This window comes from Meles meles, chromosome 11 (assembly GCF_922984935.1).
Source record: "Meles meles chromosome 11, mMelMel3.1 paternal haplotype, whole genome shotgun sequence".
NCBI lineage: Eukaryota > Metazoa > Chordata > Mammalia > Carnivora > Mustelidae > Meles > Meles meles.
This window is the reverse complement of record NC_060076.1, coordinates 37,930,527-37,947,653: the sequence shown is the minus strand read 5'-3', so window position 1 is coordinate 37,947,653 and position 17,127 is coordinate 37,930,527. Positions and strand designations below refer to the sequence as shown.

Genomic DNA, 17,127 nt, shown 5'->3' with positions numbered 1-17,127 from the left:
TTGAACTGCATGTTGTAGGTTCTCAAATGTAATATTTTTGTTGTTACTGTTTTCTGCAGTTTTATTTTTTGTTCCTTCTTTGATCAAGAGACAATTTGGAAATTCAGGTAGTAAGGCCTTTTCATTTTCTGATGTAATTAATTCCTAATTTTTTTTCTTTTGACTATTGGCTGTGTTGTTTCTGATTTTGAATATTTATTGGAATTTTCTTTGTGGCCTCATATTTACTTAGGTTTTTGTAGTGTTCTTTGGATACTTGTGGTATATCCTGCTTTCAGGGTGCTTTTGATATGTTATAAAGTATATCTATCTTATTAATTATATATTTCTATTTAGTTCTTCTGCTTCCTGTAGTTTTTGTTTCATGCTTGGTGATACAGTGTTACTTGGGTTAGTTCATAACATTAGCTCTTCATCGTGGATTAACATCCTTTATCCTCAATAAAGTAAAACAGCTGTTATACTTCCATGAAGTCTATTAGAAACTACTGATTTATTGGGGCACCACGGTGGCTCAGCTGATTGTCTGCCTTTGACTCAGATCATGATCCCAGGGTCCTGGGATTGAGCCCCACATCAGGCTCCCTCCTTAGTGGGGAGCCTGCTTCTCCCTCTCCTTCTCCTTGCCACTCCCCCTGCTTGTGCTCTCTTTCTGTCTCAAACAAATGAAAAAGTCTTAGAATAAGCAGTAGTTTCCTTTTTTTTTTTTCCAAATTATATTTTCTCTCTCTGAGGTCACAGTCTCTCATTAATTACATACTGTGTTGTTTCTGTTTAATCCCCTTACAGGTATCTGGGGTATTCTTTCCCTCTCTTGTTACCTAATTTTTTTTTTTTTTTAAGATTTTGTTTATTTTTTTGGCAGAGATCACAAGTAGAGAGGCAGGCAGAGAGAGAGGGGGAAGCGCAGAGAGCCCAATGTGGGGCTTGATCCCAGGGGATCATGACCTGAGCCGAAAGCAGAGGCCCCAACCCACTGAGCCACCCAGGGGCCCCCTTTTTTTCTAAATACAAAATATGTCAGTCAGTAGATATGCGCTCACTAGAGCACAAAGGGAAAAACCAAAAGCCACACGTTGTAAACCCATCGTCCAAGTATACCACCATTATAAGACTATGTCTTACCCCTATTTGTTTCCATATTCACACAGACCCCTCCCCCTCTTTTCAAAAATTGCAGGGTGCATTAGTTCTTGTTTCTGTAGGTTAGTGACTTAAATTTAGATTTTCCCTTTTTGCTCTCTGTGAAACAGTGGTGCTCAGGACAAATCCGACTGAATAAGCAGTATTCCAGCTGAATTGAAAGAAGCAATTAATGCATAAAGAAAAGCTTACTGGGGTTATTGAAGTGCTCCTCAGTGTGAATCTGTGTACTCTTGACCTCTGTTATTGGCCTACTGTCTTCAACCAAATATGCTGATGTGCAGCAGCCAATAATAAAGGGGCTTAGTTTTGTAAACACAGAGTTTGTGGACAGTGATAGATCCTGAAAATAGTATCTCTGGCTGATTCTGACTTGAAACTCAACGTAAGGTCTCAAATTCAGTGTAGTGTTCACAGCCCCGCTCTTCACTCAAAATAAGAGTCTAAACATTCAAATAAAAATCTACATTTTGTGTGTAGTTTACTGGTAGAGTACTTGGCAAGTGGTTTACTTCTAAGTTTATATATGTGTGTGTGTATATATTTATATACAGATATATATATATTTTATATATATATATATATAAACTTTTTCTTAAAGATTTTATTCAGGGGCGCCTGGGTGGCTTGGTGGTTTAAGCCTCTGCCTTCGGCTCAGGTCATGATCTCAGGGTCCTGGGATCGAGCCCCGCATCAGGCTCTCTGCTCAGTGAGGAGCCTGTTTCTCCCTTTCTCTCTGCCTGCCTCTCTGCCTGCCTCTCTGCCTGCCTCTCTGCCTACTTGTGACCTCTCTCTCTGTCAAATAAATAAATAAAATATTTAAAAAAAAAGATTTTATTCATTTGAGAGAGAGAGCATGAGGTGCAGGAGGGCAGATGGAGAGGAAGAGGCAGACTCCCACTGAGCAGGAAGCCCAATGAAGGGCTCAATCCCAGGACCCTGAGATCATGACCTGAGCCAAAGGCCCAACCAGCTGAGCCTCCCTGGTGCCCTTTCTAAGTTATGTTTTTATCAGCCTTTGTTGCGCTCTTGCTGTGTTTCAGGCAGTATGCAAAGATATCTGTATACATTTTTTAAAATAATCATATTCTTTTGAGGTTATTATTTTATATGTGATATAGAAAAATGGTTTCCAGACTTTTGGATTTCATGGGTGACTAAAATTTGAAAAGGGGGATGGGATTAACATGGTTGCCAGCTTTTTATTTTGTCACTAAAGACATCTTTTATTTTTTAATTTTTTTTTTAAAGATTTTATTTATTTGAGAGAGGTCACAAGTAGGCAGAGAGGCAGGCAGAGAGAGGGGGGAAGCAGGCTCCCTGCTGAGCAGAGAGCCTGATGTGGGGCTCGATCCCAGGACCCTGAGACCATGACATGAGCCAAATGCAGAGGCTTTAACTCACTGAGCCACCCAGGCGCCAAAAGAAATCATTTAAAAGACATCTTTTAAAAGCTACTGTGGGGGCGCCTGGGTGACTCAGTTAGGTGTCTGACTTCAGCTCAGGTCGTGATCTCAGGGTCCTGGCATCAAGCCCTGCATGGGGCTCCATGCTTGCTAGAAGAGTGTGCTTGTCCCTCATCCTCTCCTCCTGCTTGCACACTCTCTCTGTCTGTCTCAAATAAATAAATATATTTATTTTATTTTATTTATTTATTTGACAGATAGAGATCACAAGTAGGCAGAGAGGCAGGCAGAGAGAGAGAGGAGGAAGCAGGCTCCCTGCTGAGCAGAGAGTCCGATGACGGACTCCATCCCAGGACCCTGAGATCATGACCTGAGCCGAAGGCAGAGGCTTAACCCACTGAGCCACCCAGGTACCCTTAAATAAATCTTTTTTAAAAAAGTTACTATGTATAGGAAATGATGTCACTTGTTCTGAATACTAAATATTTAATTTGGGAACAAAATATTTTTGCTTTTTTTTATTCTTCTGTTACAGATTCGTGGTATGTTTAGGGTTGGCCGATTATTCAGTTTCCTACCCTTTTATTTTACTGTTGAAGGAACTAAGACTCCAAAAATACCTCTGAGATCTGTGAGATAATAAAGCTTTTTCTGATGAATATAGTATAGCGTTGTATTGACATACTAATAGCCGTTACATGTGTGATTTTTGTCATATACATGTTGGTATGAATGCTAGTTGTATGGATGTTAACTTGTTTTTAGACTTGAAATTTGATTCCCAGAGCCATCTTTTTCTGTAAGAGAATTTCCTGGATTAATTAGTATCTGGGGAAATTCCTCACTGCAGCTCTTATTGCAGTATAATGTGTGACTGTGATAGCTTACTGAGATTTTCATTTACTATGCATTAGGAAACTTTGTAAGAATGTAATTTCATGTAATAGAAATTTAATGATATAAGAAAGGGAAGAAAGAAGATGAGACCATCAGTACAATTGCCTTGGGCTTTCTCTTCCCCCTTGTGAAAGGGCCTGTGTGTTGGCTGGTTGGTGTTTGCTTTTTCTCTTGGTCCTCTACCCCTATCCTCCTCACCTTGCCCTCGTTCAAATCCTTGTTCTATCTCTTTTGTTTCTGCATCTAGCTCCTCCTCTCCTGCAATTCTGTTCTTTTCACCTGTTTGCCCAACTCTTTTTGTTCTTGAATGTCTTTGATTAGTGAAAAGTTTAAGTTGACTGGCTTTTCTGTAACAGTTGAATTGAAGTGGCACTGAACTGGCAAAATAGAACATTGCTGTTAAGTTCCTTGGTGCTTCAGGGACGTCTACATTTTATTAGTGTAAAATCTTAAGCGTTAAGAATGTCTGCCCAAAAAAATAGAATGTGTTCTTATTTCTACTTGATACTTTTCCTTTAATATATGCATTTATATATCTTTTAGTGGAAATTTATGATTTCTTAGGATTTTTTCCCCTCTGTGAGCACTTAACAGTTTTATGTTGGGGGCAAATGTATTTTTTTCAGTCTTGTTTTGTGTACATTTTTTACATGTTAAGTAATTCAGTTCAACTTGTAAAAACATTTTATAACTTATACTTGGGGCCTGGGTGGCTCAGTCAGTTCAGTGTTTGTCTCTTGGTTTTGGCTCAGATCATGATCTCAGGGTCCTGAGATTGAGTCCCATGTTGGGCTCTGCACTCAGTGGGGAATCTGCTTGAGATTCTTTATCTCCTTCTGGCCCCTCCTCCTTCCTGCCCACCCAGCACATGCTCGCTCTCTCTCTCTCTTAGATTAATAAATCTTAATAAAAAGAACCTTACACTTATTTTTCCTATTTTTTTTTTATTTTTTAAAGATTTTATTTATTTATTTATTTGACAGACAGAGATCACAAGTAGGCAGAGAGGCAGGCAGAGAGAAGAAGCAGGCTCCCCGCCGAGCAGAGAGCCCGATGTGAGGCTCGATCCCAGGACGCTGGGATCACGACCCGAGCCGAAGGCAGAGGCTTTACCCCACTGAGCCACCCATGCGCCCCTTTCCTTTTTTTTTTTTTTAAAGATTTTTATTTATTTATTTGTGAGAGAGAGAGGGAGAGAGAGGGAGAGAACGCAAGCAGGCAGAGCGGCAGGCAGAAGCAGAGAGAGAAGCAGGCTCCCTGCTGAGCAAGGAGCCCGATGCAGGACTCAATCCCAGGACCCTGGGATCATGACCTGAGCCGAAGGCAGCGGCTTAACCAACTGAGCCATCCAGGCATCCCTCCTGTGTATGTATGTATGTATGTATGTATGTATGTATGTATGTATTTATTTATTTATTTATTTATTTCTTTATTTCTTTATTTCTTTATTTATTTGACAGAGAGAGATCACAAGTAGAATAGAGAGGCAGGCAGAGACAGAGAGAGAGAGGGAAGCAGGCTCCCTGCTGAGCAGAGAGCCCGATGCGGGACTCGATCCCAGGACCCTGAGATCATGACCTGAGCCGAAGGCAGCGGCTTAACCCACTGAGCCACCCAGGCGCCCCGCCTCCTGTGTTTTTAATAATCATTTTTAATTGCATTACAACTTATATTTGAGTTTTCCATTGCTTATTCAATCATTTCCCCAAATTGAACATTTAGATTTTAGAAAGGTATTATAAGAAATGGTTATAATTAAATAAAATATAGGAAGTTGATAAGAAATAAAAAAAATGTGTATGTGTTTCTCACTTGATTTTTCTCCAGTGTTCCAGGAAAAAAGAATTGACCCTAAGTAGCTATTAAAATGCTGTTGATCTTTGAGAGAATGAAGTTTAACTGCATAGTAGACATTAGAAAATCTTTTTACTCTAAGTGAACAAATGTGAATTTCTTAAATTCTTTAAAAAAATTTTTTTTTAAGATTTTTGTTTATTTATTTGACAGAGAGAGAGAGAGAGAGAGCACAAGCAGGGGGAGAGGCCGAGGGAGAGGGAGAATCAGGCTCCCTGCAGAGCAGGGAAAGCCTGACATGGGACTTGATCCCATGACTCAAGCTGAAGACACTGGCTTAACCAACTGAGCCATCCAGGTGCCCCTGAATTTCTTAAATTCTTAAGGTTTGTGGAAAACATGAGTTGCATTCAGTGAACTATTTTAATATTTAAAGAAGCCCCCTAGAGGGTCACCTGAGTGCCTCAGTTGGTTAGGCGTCTGCCTTTGGCTCGGGTCATGATCCCGGGGTCCTGGGATTGAGCCCCATGTTGGGCTTCTTGCTCGGTGGGGAGTCTTTTTCTCCCTCTCCCTCTGCCTGCTGCTCCCCCGCTTGTGCTCTCTGTCTCTCTCTGTCAAATAGATGAATGAATAAAATCTTAAACAAAACAAAAACGAAGCCCCCCTATTAAATCTACATGTTATCAGCTGTATTGAGGCATATTTTTAAAGAATTTACATCCTTTTATTTAGTAATAGGGGTACTATATTTTAATTCTAATTTTTTTAATAGAAATTTTGCTTTGTTGCAGATAATATGCATGCTTTAACATGGGAGATACAGAGGAGAATTTATTTGCATTTGCCTGACTAAGGAATAATGATATTGAACATCATCTCATGTGCTTCTCGGTTATCTGTATATGTCTTCTTCGGCAAATTGATTATTTGTATTCTTTTGCCCATTTTCTAGTTGGGTTATTTGTCTTTTTATTACTGAGTTGTGGTGTTATTTATATATTCTAGATCCGGTCCCCTTATCAGATACATCACTTGCAAGTATATTTTTCTCCCATTCTGTGGGTTATCTTTTGTTTGAACCTTTTCAAAAAAAGCCATTAAGAATCCATTTAGGGACACCTGACTGGCTTAGTCAGTAGAGCATGCAACTCTTGATTTCAGGTTATGAATTCAAGCCCCAAGTTGGGTGTAGAGCCTACTTTTGGTGAAACTTTTTTTTCTTAAAGATTTTATTTTTTATTTGACAGAGAGATCACAAGTAGGCAGAGAGATAGGCGGGGGGGGGGGGGGGGGGGGGGGCGCGGGGAAGCAGGCTCCCTGCTGAGCAGAGAGCTCCATGCAGGGCTAGTTCCCAAGACACTGAGACCATGACCTGAGCCGAAGGCAGAGGTTAACTCACTGAGCCACCCAGGCACCCCATTTGGTGAAACTTCTTAAAATATTTATGAAGTTAGCTTCTTCTGGGGATTGTTTGCAAAATTATTTTTTAAATCAGAGGCTCAAGGAGTTTCTCCTAACCCATTTACCTCAGAAACACCTGCTTTTTCCAACAGCTGATACCCCACAATATTAATAAATACTAGGGACACATAGATGAAAATGCTTATTTTCTGCATCTCTGTGTTGCAGCTGTCTTTAGTGGATGCTTAAATACTGCTTTTTTCCCAGCAGAGACTTAAGCACATTTCTGCTATGTGCCTATGTGTGAATGGTGAGACTGCCAAGAATCTTCTTGGTTTTAGGAGTCTCACAGTATTGTGATTTACGTACATTTTGATGACTTTGTAGCATGTATGCCAATGAAATATCTTCACATAAAAGTTTTAAATCTTTTTTTTTAAAAAAGATTTTATTTATTTGACAGAGAGAGACACAGTGAGAGAGGGAACACAAGCAGGGGGAGCAGAAGAAGGAGACACAGGCTTCTCGCTGAGCGGGGAGCACAATGCGGGGCTCGATCCCAGGACCCTGGGATCATGACCTGAGCTGAAGGCAGACGCTTAAGGGACTGAGCCACCCAGGTGCCCCAGTTTTAATCATTTTTAGCATGGTTTGTTACTACTTTGAAAATTGATGATCCATAAACTTTATAATTTTAAGATTTTATTTATTTATTTATTTGATACAGAGAGAGAAAGAGAGATCACAAGTAGGGGGAGCAGCAGGCAGAGAGAGAGAGGGAAGCAGGCTCCGTGCTGAGCAGAGAGCCTGATACGGGGCTCGATCTCAGGATCCTGAGACCATGACCTGAGCTGAAGGCAGAGGCTCAACCCACGGAGTCACCCAGGCATCCCCTTTATAATTTTAACTCTCCATTAGAATTAATTCGAATATCAACCAGACTATTTTGTCCCCACATCATGCTGGAAAATTGAAACTTTTAAAGTAAAGCTTTAAAGAAATTATAAAATATGGATGCATGTGTGGCTCAGTTGGTTGAGCATCTGCCTTTGGCTCAGATTGTGATCCTGGGGTCCTGGGATCGAGTCCCACATTGGGCTCCTTGCTCAGTGGAGAGCCTCCTTCTCCTTCTGCCTCTCCCCCTGCTCATGCTCTCTCTCTCTGACAAATAAATAAAATCTTAAAAAAAAAAATCATAGGGGCGCCTGGGTGGCTCAGTGGATTGAGCCGCTGCCTTCGGCTCGGGTCATGATCTCAGGGTCCTGGGATCGAGCCCTGCATCGGGCTCTCTGCTCCGCGGGGAGCCTGCTTCCTCCTCTCTCTCTGCCTGCCTCTCTGCCTACTTGTGATCTCTCTCTCTGCCAAATAAAATCTTAAAAAAAAAATCATAAAATAAATACCTGTTTACTGTAGAATGTTCAGAAACCATATAGAGCTGTTATGAATTATTCCCAGTCCTACCACCTAGAGGCAGCCACTTTTTAAAAAAATTTATTCATTTTTTTAAAAGATTTTATTTATTTATTTGACAGACAGAGATCGCAAGTAGGCAGAGAGGCAGGCAGAGAGAGAGGAGGAAGCAGGCTCCCTGCTGAGCAGAGAGCCCGATGCGGGGCTCGATCGCAGGACCCTGAGATCATGACCTGAGCTGAAGGCAGAGGCTTCAACCCACTGAGCCACCCAGGTGCCCCCAAAATTTTATTCATTTTTTAAGAGATTTTGTTTTTAAATAATCTCTACATGCATGGGGCTCAGATCTACAACCCTGAGATCAGAGTCACACGCTCTATAAACTGACCCAGTCAGGTGCTCCTTACATAATATTTTCTATCCTTTAGAGTCCCTGGTAGCTAGATTACTTTTCCTATAGTTTTGCCTATTTTCTATTCCTGTAGTTTGTTATATGTAAGTAGAATCATATAATATGTAACCTTTAGAGCCTGGCTTCTTTCACTTACCATGATACATTTGAGATTGGTCCATGTTGTAGTTGTGTTATATCCTACACCATGTACAATTCATCCATTTATTTATTTATTTTAATAATTTTTAAATTTTTAAATAAACATATAATGTGTTATTAGCCCCAGGGGTACAGGTCTGTGACTTGCCAGGTTTACACACTTCACAGCATTCACCATAGCACATACCCTCCCCAATGTCCATAACCCCACCACCCTCTCCCTTCCCCCTGCCCCACAACCCTCAGTTTGTTTTGTGACATTAAGAGTTTGTCTCCCTCCCGATCCCATCTTGTTTTATTTATACTTTTCCTACCGCCCAACCCCCCCCACGTTGCATCTCCACTTCCTCTTATCAGGGAGATCATATGATAGTTGTCTTTCTCCGATTGACTTATTTCGCTAAGCATCATACCCTCTAGTTCCATCCACGTTGTTGCAAATGGCAAGATTTCATTTCTTTTGATGGCTGCGTAGTATTCCATTGTGTGTGTGTGTGTGTGTGTGTGTGTGTATGTATATATATGTATGTGTATATATATATGTATATATATATGTATATACATACATACATACACCACATCTTCTTTATCCATTCATCTGTTGATAGACATCTAGTTGGTTGGAACTATGGTTCTTTCCATAGTTTGGCTATTGTGGACATTGCTGCTATAAACATTTGGGTGCACGTGCCCCTTCGGATCACTGCATTTGTCTCTTTAGGGTAAATACCCAGTGGTGCAATTGCTGGGTCGGAGGTAGCTCCATTTTCAACTTTTTTTTTTAAATTTAAATTTTAATTTTTTTTTAAGATTTTTTTTAAAAAAATTTTTTCATTTGACAGACAGAGATCACAAGTAGACAGAGAGGCAGGCAGAGACAGAGGAAGGGAAGCAGGCTCCCTGCTGAGCAGATAGCCCAATGTGAGACTTGATCCCAGGACCCTGAGATCATGACCTGAGCCGAAGGCAGAGGCTTTAACCCACTGAGCCACCCAGGCGCCCCTATTTTCAACTTTTTGAGGAACCTCCATGTCATTTATTTCTTTTTAAGATTTTATTTATTTTAGAGAGAGTGACAGAGAGAGAGGGGGGTGAGCAGAGGGAGGGAGGCAAGCCGACTCCGTGTTGAGAGTGGAGCTGATTGGGGGCTCAACGCAAAGCTTGGTCTTAGGACCCTGAGATCATGACCTGAGCTGAAATCAAGAGTCGGAAAGCTTAATAACTGAACCACCCAGGTGCCCCTGTCAGTTCATCCATTTAAAGTGTATAGGGATGCCTGGCTGGTTTAGTTGGAAGAGCATGAGACTTTTTTTTTTTTTTTAAAGATTTTATTTATTTGACACAGAGAGAGATCACAAGTAGGCAGAGGCAGGCAGAGAGAGAGGGGGAAGCAGGCTCCCCACCCAGCAGAGAGCCCAAAGCGGGGCTCGATCCCAGGACCCTGAGATCATGACCGGAGCCGATTGCAGAGGCTCAACCCACTGAGCCACCCAGGCACCCCCGAGCATGAGACTCTTGATCTCAGGTCACAAGTTTAACCCTAGGTTGATAGAGAGATTACTTAAATAAATAAAACTTTAAAAAAAAGATCAGCTTATTAATTTTTCTTTATTTTTTTTTAAGATTTTATTTACTTATTTGACGGAGAGGCAGCGAGAGAAGGAACACAAGCAGGGGGTGTGGGAGAGGGAGAAGCAGGCTTCCTCAGAGAGGGAAGCTGGACCTGGGGCTCCATCCCAGGACCCTAGGCTCATGATCCCAGCTGAAGGCAGATGCTTAATGACTGAGTCACTCAGGCGCCCAATTTGTTAATTTCTTTAAAAAAAAAAAAAATCCTATGCAGATTTTAATTCTATTTTGAATAGTTTTCACAAGATAGGTGTGATATACTTTTCCTTTTTTTTTTTTTTTAACTTTTGGAGGAAAATAGATTATTTTCAGTATGATGCCTTACAGTATATTGTAATACAGGCTAATAGACAAAAGACCATAAATTCATATAGCTAACCTTAATTTTTTTCCTGCTTACATTTTCCTCCCCTGCTTATATTTTTAAGTTACAGGTATAAACACCATATCAAGGGCAATAGACTGACTTTTAGGTTTAAGAGCTCAGATTAGGGGCGCCTGGGTGGCTCAGTGGGTTAAGCCACTGCCTTCGGCTCAGGTCATGATCTCAGGGTCCTGGGATCGAGCCCCACATCAGGTTCTCCACTCAGTGGGGAGCCTGCTTCCCCCTCTCTCTCTGCCTGCCTCTCTGTCTACTTGTGATCCCTCTCTGTCAAATAAATAAAACCTTTAAAAAAAAAATAAGAGCTCAGATTATTTGTGTGAGACAGGACTTCAGACCTACTTTTATAGGGGCTGAAAATGCAAAGATGTGTGGTTTTATGTTTTTGTCCTTCACTTAAAAAAATTTTGAGATTTTATTTATTTGAGAGAGTGAGCGAGAGAGCCTGAGCACAAGTAGGGGGAGGCAGAGGGAGAAGGAGACTACCTGCGGAGCCGGGAGCCTGACGCCTGGCTCCATCCAAGGACCCTGGTTCATGATCTGAGAGCCAAAGGCAGATACTTGACCGACTGAGCCACCCAGGTGTCCCCATACATACATTTTTAGAACATGCAGATTTTAGAAATATTTAACTTTTCTCTAGAAAACTAGCATCTCTACCTTTCTCCTTTTTTGAGATTTTGGGACCGAGAAGTTTTGAAGACTCAATTTTCTCATAATGATTTGTTTTTATCCCCTCAGAGCATGGTGTGCTTAAAAATATTTCTTTGTTTTTCAGGTTCTAAATGGCTTCTAAGAAGTTGGGTGCAGATTTTCATGGTAAGTGGACTGTTAGATATCATGGTTTAAGTTATGATTTGCTCTGAGGATTTGAAATCACTTAGCGTTAAGTAAATCCCCCTTTTTGTTTATTTAAATGAACAGCTTGAGAAAAAGTACGACAGTGTAGCCTATACATTCTACTGGATTTCAGGTAATGTAATATTGAAGTATTGAAGTAGTTAGTTACATTTTAGAGTCTCTGTGGTTATTGTACTTGAAACTACCAGAGATGGATGGGGAGCCTACCTATTTGTATTGTTTTGAAGTCCTTACATTCCCTTTCTTACTCTCTGGTCGTAGCTCTTTGTTGTCTCAGGTGTGAAACACTCTAAAACTTTAGTTAATAATGTTTTGCTTTAGTGTCCATCCCTGTCATCCTCCCTTCCTGCCCCACAGTGATAGGAAATAATTACTACAAATAAACCGTGATCAGTAATTACAGAAATGTTAGTAGTAGTAATTACAATTTTGTATTTGAAATGAAATGAATACTTTATCATCCTTTTCTAAGATACAGCCTTTCAATAAACTTTATTATCTGCATTTGGGAGGAATGGATGTGCCTAAGAATTAAAGTTAGATTCTCTTTTCATACAGTAGAAGATAAGAATTAAATCCCAGAAATCCAGACAACGCAGTTATTTAAAAAGGGTTTTTTTTTTTTTTTTAAGATTTTATTTATTTATTTGACAGACAGAGATCACAGGTAAGCAGAGAGGCAGACAGAGAGAGAGGAAGGGAAGCAGGCTCCCTGCTGAGCAGAGAGCCCCAGGCGGGGCTCGATCCCAGGACCCTGGGATCATGACCTGAGCTGAAGGCAGAGGCTTTAACTCACTGAGCCACCCAGGCGCCCCTTAAAAAGGGTTTTTGAGGATGCCTGGTGGTTCAGTCAGTTAAGCATCTGACTCTTGATTCTGCTTAGGTCACGATCTCAGGGTTCAGATCAGGCCCTGCTTCAGGCTCTGTACTGGGCGTGGAGCCTGCTTAAGATTGTCTCTCTCCGCCCTGTGCTTCTACCCCGCTTAAAAAAAATGAAGATTTTTAAAGCTATCCTTCCATTTTTAAAAATATTTTATTTATTTATTTGACAGAGATCACAAGTAGGCAGAGAGGCAGGCAGAGAGAGAGGAGGAAGCAGGCTCCCCGCGGAGCAGAGAACCCGATGTGGGGCTCGATCCCAGGACCCTGGGATCATGACCCGAGCTGAAGGCAGAGTCTTTAACCCACTGAGCCACCCAGGTGCCCCATGTCCTTACATTTAAAAAATCATGTCATTGTAAGAATGGTTTGCCAGACTGCATGGCGACATACATTGGTATGCTCTTCTGGTTGCTTGATCATCGAATCAGTTCAGATCAGTTGGCTCAATCAGGCTGCAGCAGGAGTTCTAACTTGCTTGCATATTTCATGTAACAGTTTAATATTTTGAATTACCATTGTGCATATGCTTACATACATCAGTTTTATGTGTTTTGTTAAGTCCTTTTGGAGTTAAGTTAGTCATGCTTAGGGATTTGAGGTTTTTTTTTTTTTAAAGATACTGTTTATTTATTAGAGAGACACAGCGAGAGAAGGAACACAAGCAGGGGTAGTGGGAGAGGGAGAAGCAGGCTTCCCGCTGAGCAGACAACCCAGTGTAGGGCTCGATCCCAAGATTCTGGGATCATGACCTAAGCCGAAAGCAGACACTTAACCAACTGAGCCACCCAGGTGCCCCAGGAGTTTGCATCTTTATAGCAGGTTAGGCATCAGATCTGCCAGGTAAGCTATTTCCTATTGTCTAAGGATTATTAGACAATACTTTAAAAGTATTCAAATGATAGTAGAGAGGTAGATCTGAAGTTGCCTCTAGATAACTTTTTTTTGGATCACTTTTTTAAGGAAAAAGGACAGAGGAAAGGCTTGGGAGAGAAAATAGCAAAAAAGAAAAATTTTAACTTAAAATCTTATTTCAAAGATAAACTATATATCTCAACTCTTTGGGAAGTCCTTAGGTAAACTATATATCTCGACTCTTTGGGAAGTCCTTTTGACTAGAGTGAAAATAAGATGAACCCCAGGTTACGTGTTCCAGCTAAACAGTCCAGAGAGAAGATTCTAATTTTGAAGTTATATGATCAGTAACTTTTTTTTTTTTTTAAGATTTTATTCATTTATTTGAAAGACAGAAATCACAAGTAGGCAGAGAGAGAGGAGGAAGCAGGCTCCCTGCTGAGCAGAGAGCCCAATGCGGGGCTCGATCCCAGGACCCTGGGATCATGACCTGAGCCGAAGGCAGAGGCTTTAACCCACTGAGCCACCCAGGCGCCCCAACTTTTTTTTTTTTTTTTTTTAAAGATTTCATTTATATATTTGACAGAGGCAGAGATCACAGGTAGGCAGAGAGGCAGGCAGAGAGAAGTGGGGATGCAGGCTCCCCGCTGAGCAGAGAGCCTGATGCAGGGCTCGATCCCAGGACCCTGAGACCATGACCTGAGCCAAAGGCAGAGGCTTAACCCACTGAGCCACCCAGGCGCCCCGATCAGTAACTTTTTTTTTTTTTTTTAAAGATTATTTATTTATTTATTTGACAGACAGAGATCACAAGTAGGCAGAGAGGCAGGCAGAGAGAGGAAGGGAAGCAGGCTCTCTGCTGAGCAGGGAGCCCGATTCGGGGCTTGGTCCCAGGACCCTGGGATCATGACCTGAGCCAAAGGCAGAAGCTTTAACCCATTGAGCCACCCAGGCCCCCCCCCCATCAGTAACTTTTTAAGAAATTCCTCCATCTCCTTACATTCCTCACCAAAATTTTGTTGTTTAAGTGAAACATTCTACATGAGTAAAATTTGAGAAAATATTTTTTCTTTCTTTCCTTTCCTTTCTTCTTTCCTTTCGCCTCTCTTTCTTCTCTCCTTTCCCTTTCCCTTTTCTTTTTCCTTTCCTTCAGTAGGCTTCACGCTAATCGTGGAGCCCAGCATGGGGCTTGAACTCACAACCCTGAGATCAAGACCTGAGGTGAGATCAAGAGTCAGATGCTTAACCAACTGAACCACCTAGGTGCTCCGAGAAAATATTTTTTTCTCTTTCCCTTTTCAGCTTCTGCTTTTAACTGCGGAGGTCCTACTTGAATGTCTGTAGCTTTACAGTTTTTAAGAGTAAAAAATCTTATTTTTAGATATTATGTAGTTTAAGGAATAGAAATTAAAGGAAATAGGCAAAAAAAAAAAAGAAAAAGAAAAAGAAAAAAGAAAAAGGTGAGGGGAGAATAGCAATCTTGTTGGCATCTGAGTGCAGGAAATCAAGTTCAGCCTGGTCTTACAGAGCTGAAATTAGAAAGCCAGGAAGCTAAAGCTCATACTCCCTCCATCTCTCAGGAAGCTACATAGCCTTTTCTTATGGCTTTTCTCTGCGGGCATGCTCCATTTTTATTCTTCTGTTTATAGACTTGCTTTTTTGACCTACTTGTGTAGAGTGCATAGGGTCAAAAATGGCCACCCCCCATTATTATACTGCCTGCTACTTGATCTTTCAGTTTAAGTGGCTAACATCATGTAGCTAAAAGTTTTTCTATCTTTTGGCCAAGGGAGGATCTGATTGGTACAGCCTAGCTTATAGGCCTGTGGATTGAATCTCCCTAAGGTAGGTATTATCTGACTGGCTCATTAGGGTTAGTGAGTGTATGTGTGTGTATAATTCTTCAGGGCATTTGGGATGTGGAGAAGGAGGTAACATTTGTTCCTGTGACTGAATATTAAATTGCTTTTTGTCTTTTTAAATATTTGGGCTGACTAGATCCTGTGCTATGACTAGCATTTGATTTATTTTCCAAGTTCATTTTTGTTTTTTAAGATTATTTATTTATTTACTTATTTGACAGAGACACAGTGAGAGAGGGAACACAAGCAGGGGGAGTGGGAGAGGGAGAAGCAGGCTTACCTCTCAGCAGGGAGCCCGATGCCCTGCTTGATCCCAGGGTCCTGGGATTGTGACCTGAGCCAAAGGCAGATGCTTAACGACTGATGCACCCAGGTGCACTCCCCCCCCCTTTTTTTTAAAGTTTTCATTTATTTATTTGTCAGAGAGATAGAGAAATGTGTGCGCACAAGCAGGGAGAGTGGCAGGCTGAGGGGGAAGCAGGCTTCCTGCTGAGCAAGGAGCCCAATGCAGGACTCAGTCCCAGGAAGCTGGGATCATGACCTGAGCTGAAGGCAGATGCTTAACCAGCTAAGCCACCCAGGTGTTCCTCAAGTTCATCTTTTCCAACTAAGGAAGAAGTTCTTCTACTGTCATTAATAACTACATATCCCTAAATGACAGAATGAGAGAATAAGCAGTTAATTCTGAAAGACCTTTAAAAATACTGTGCTTGTATTATATTATGTAAATTGCAAACCCTTGGCTCAGTTTAAATCAGACCTTTCTTGGAGTCTGGTGTTTTAAAATGTTACTTCTCTTTAGTTTTTAACTTACTTTCCACTTTATTTAAGAAAAAAATTATTTTCCAGAAGTCATTTTTTACATTTATTTTTATTTTTAAGATTTTATTGTTGTTATTATTTTTTAAGCTTTTATTTATTTATTTGACACCAAGTACAAGCCAGGGGAGTGGGAGAGGGAGAAGCAGGCTCCCTGCTGAGCAGAGACACATCCCATTCCCCAACCAATGCGGGACTTGATCCCAGGAAACTGGTACCATGACCTGAGCTGAAGCAGGCACTTAACCGACTGAGCCATGCAGGCGCCCTATTTATTTTTTTTTTAAAGAGAGTGTGTGGGTGCATGGGAGCATGCAAGCATTGGGGGAGGGGTAGAGGGAGAGCCAGAGGTGGATCCTTATTGGACTGAGCCACCCATGTGCCCCCAGAAGTGGGTTTTTAAAAACATTTTAACAGGGGCGCCTGTGTTGCTCAGTTGGTTAAGAGTCTGCTTTGGCTCAGGTCATGATCTCGGGGGTCCTGGGATCAAGCCCAGCGTGGGGCTCCCTGCTCATCAGGGAGTCTGCTTCTCCCTCTCCCTCTGCCTTTCCCTCTGCCGTTCCCTCTGCCCTTCTCCTGCTCTCTCTCGCTCTATCTCAAATAAATTAAATGGAGAAAAAAGTTTCAACAAAAAGATTCCTTTTTTAATATCTGAGAAAGTTCCTTGAGATTCTAATTTAGGAAAAATATGAGTCTATATAATCAGATAAAACTTAATAAAACTAAACTCTTTCCTTTGAAAGGCCAGGCTGTCCTATTTATGACCGTTGAGCTAGCTAACTTCTAAGGGAGGTTCATTTTGCCTTTGGTTTAATTTCTCCTAGGATATTGAAATACTTTTTCTGCTGAGTGATGAAGATGTTTTATTTTAAATTGTTTTTAAACTTGATCTGTTACTGCTTTACAGTGTAATGTAAAGAAACTGGCCATCATTGAATCATTGCTTCCCTTCCCCCACCATCTTTCAAGAATTTTATCTTTGTTTTCAGCATTATTACTGTGATGTGCCTTCGTATGATTTTCTGTGTATTTATCCTGCTTGAAATTAGCTAAACTTCTTGGATCTGTGGGCTGATATCTTTTATCACTCTGGGAAAATTTGCAGCTATTATTTCCTTTCATATTTCTTCTGCCCCATTGTTTCTCTCTATCCTTTTGAGACTCTAATCATACACATACTAGTCTGTTTGATATTGTCCTAAATATCTCTTAAGGCTCTGTTCCATTTTGTTCTTT

At 41.1% G+C, this 17,127-nt stretch overlaps 1 protein-coding gene across 2 annotated transcripts in view; it reads left to right on the top strand.

Annotated features, from left to right (window-relative positions):
* The window catches only part of UBAP1 (ubiquitin associated protein 1), a 61,613-nt gene that overhangs the window by 19,717 nt on the left and 24,769 nt on the right, over positions 1-17,127 (top strand). For both annotated transcript variants that reach the window (XM_046022515.1, XM_046022514.1), the window contains exon 2: positions 11,394-11,434. In XM_046022515.1, the coding sequence (XP_045878471.1) occupies positions 11,401-11,434 (34 nt within the window). In that variant the 5' untranslated portion in view covers positions 11,394-11,400. The remainder of the gene's footprint in view (positions 1-11,393; positions 11,435-17,127) is intronic.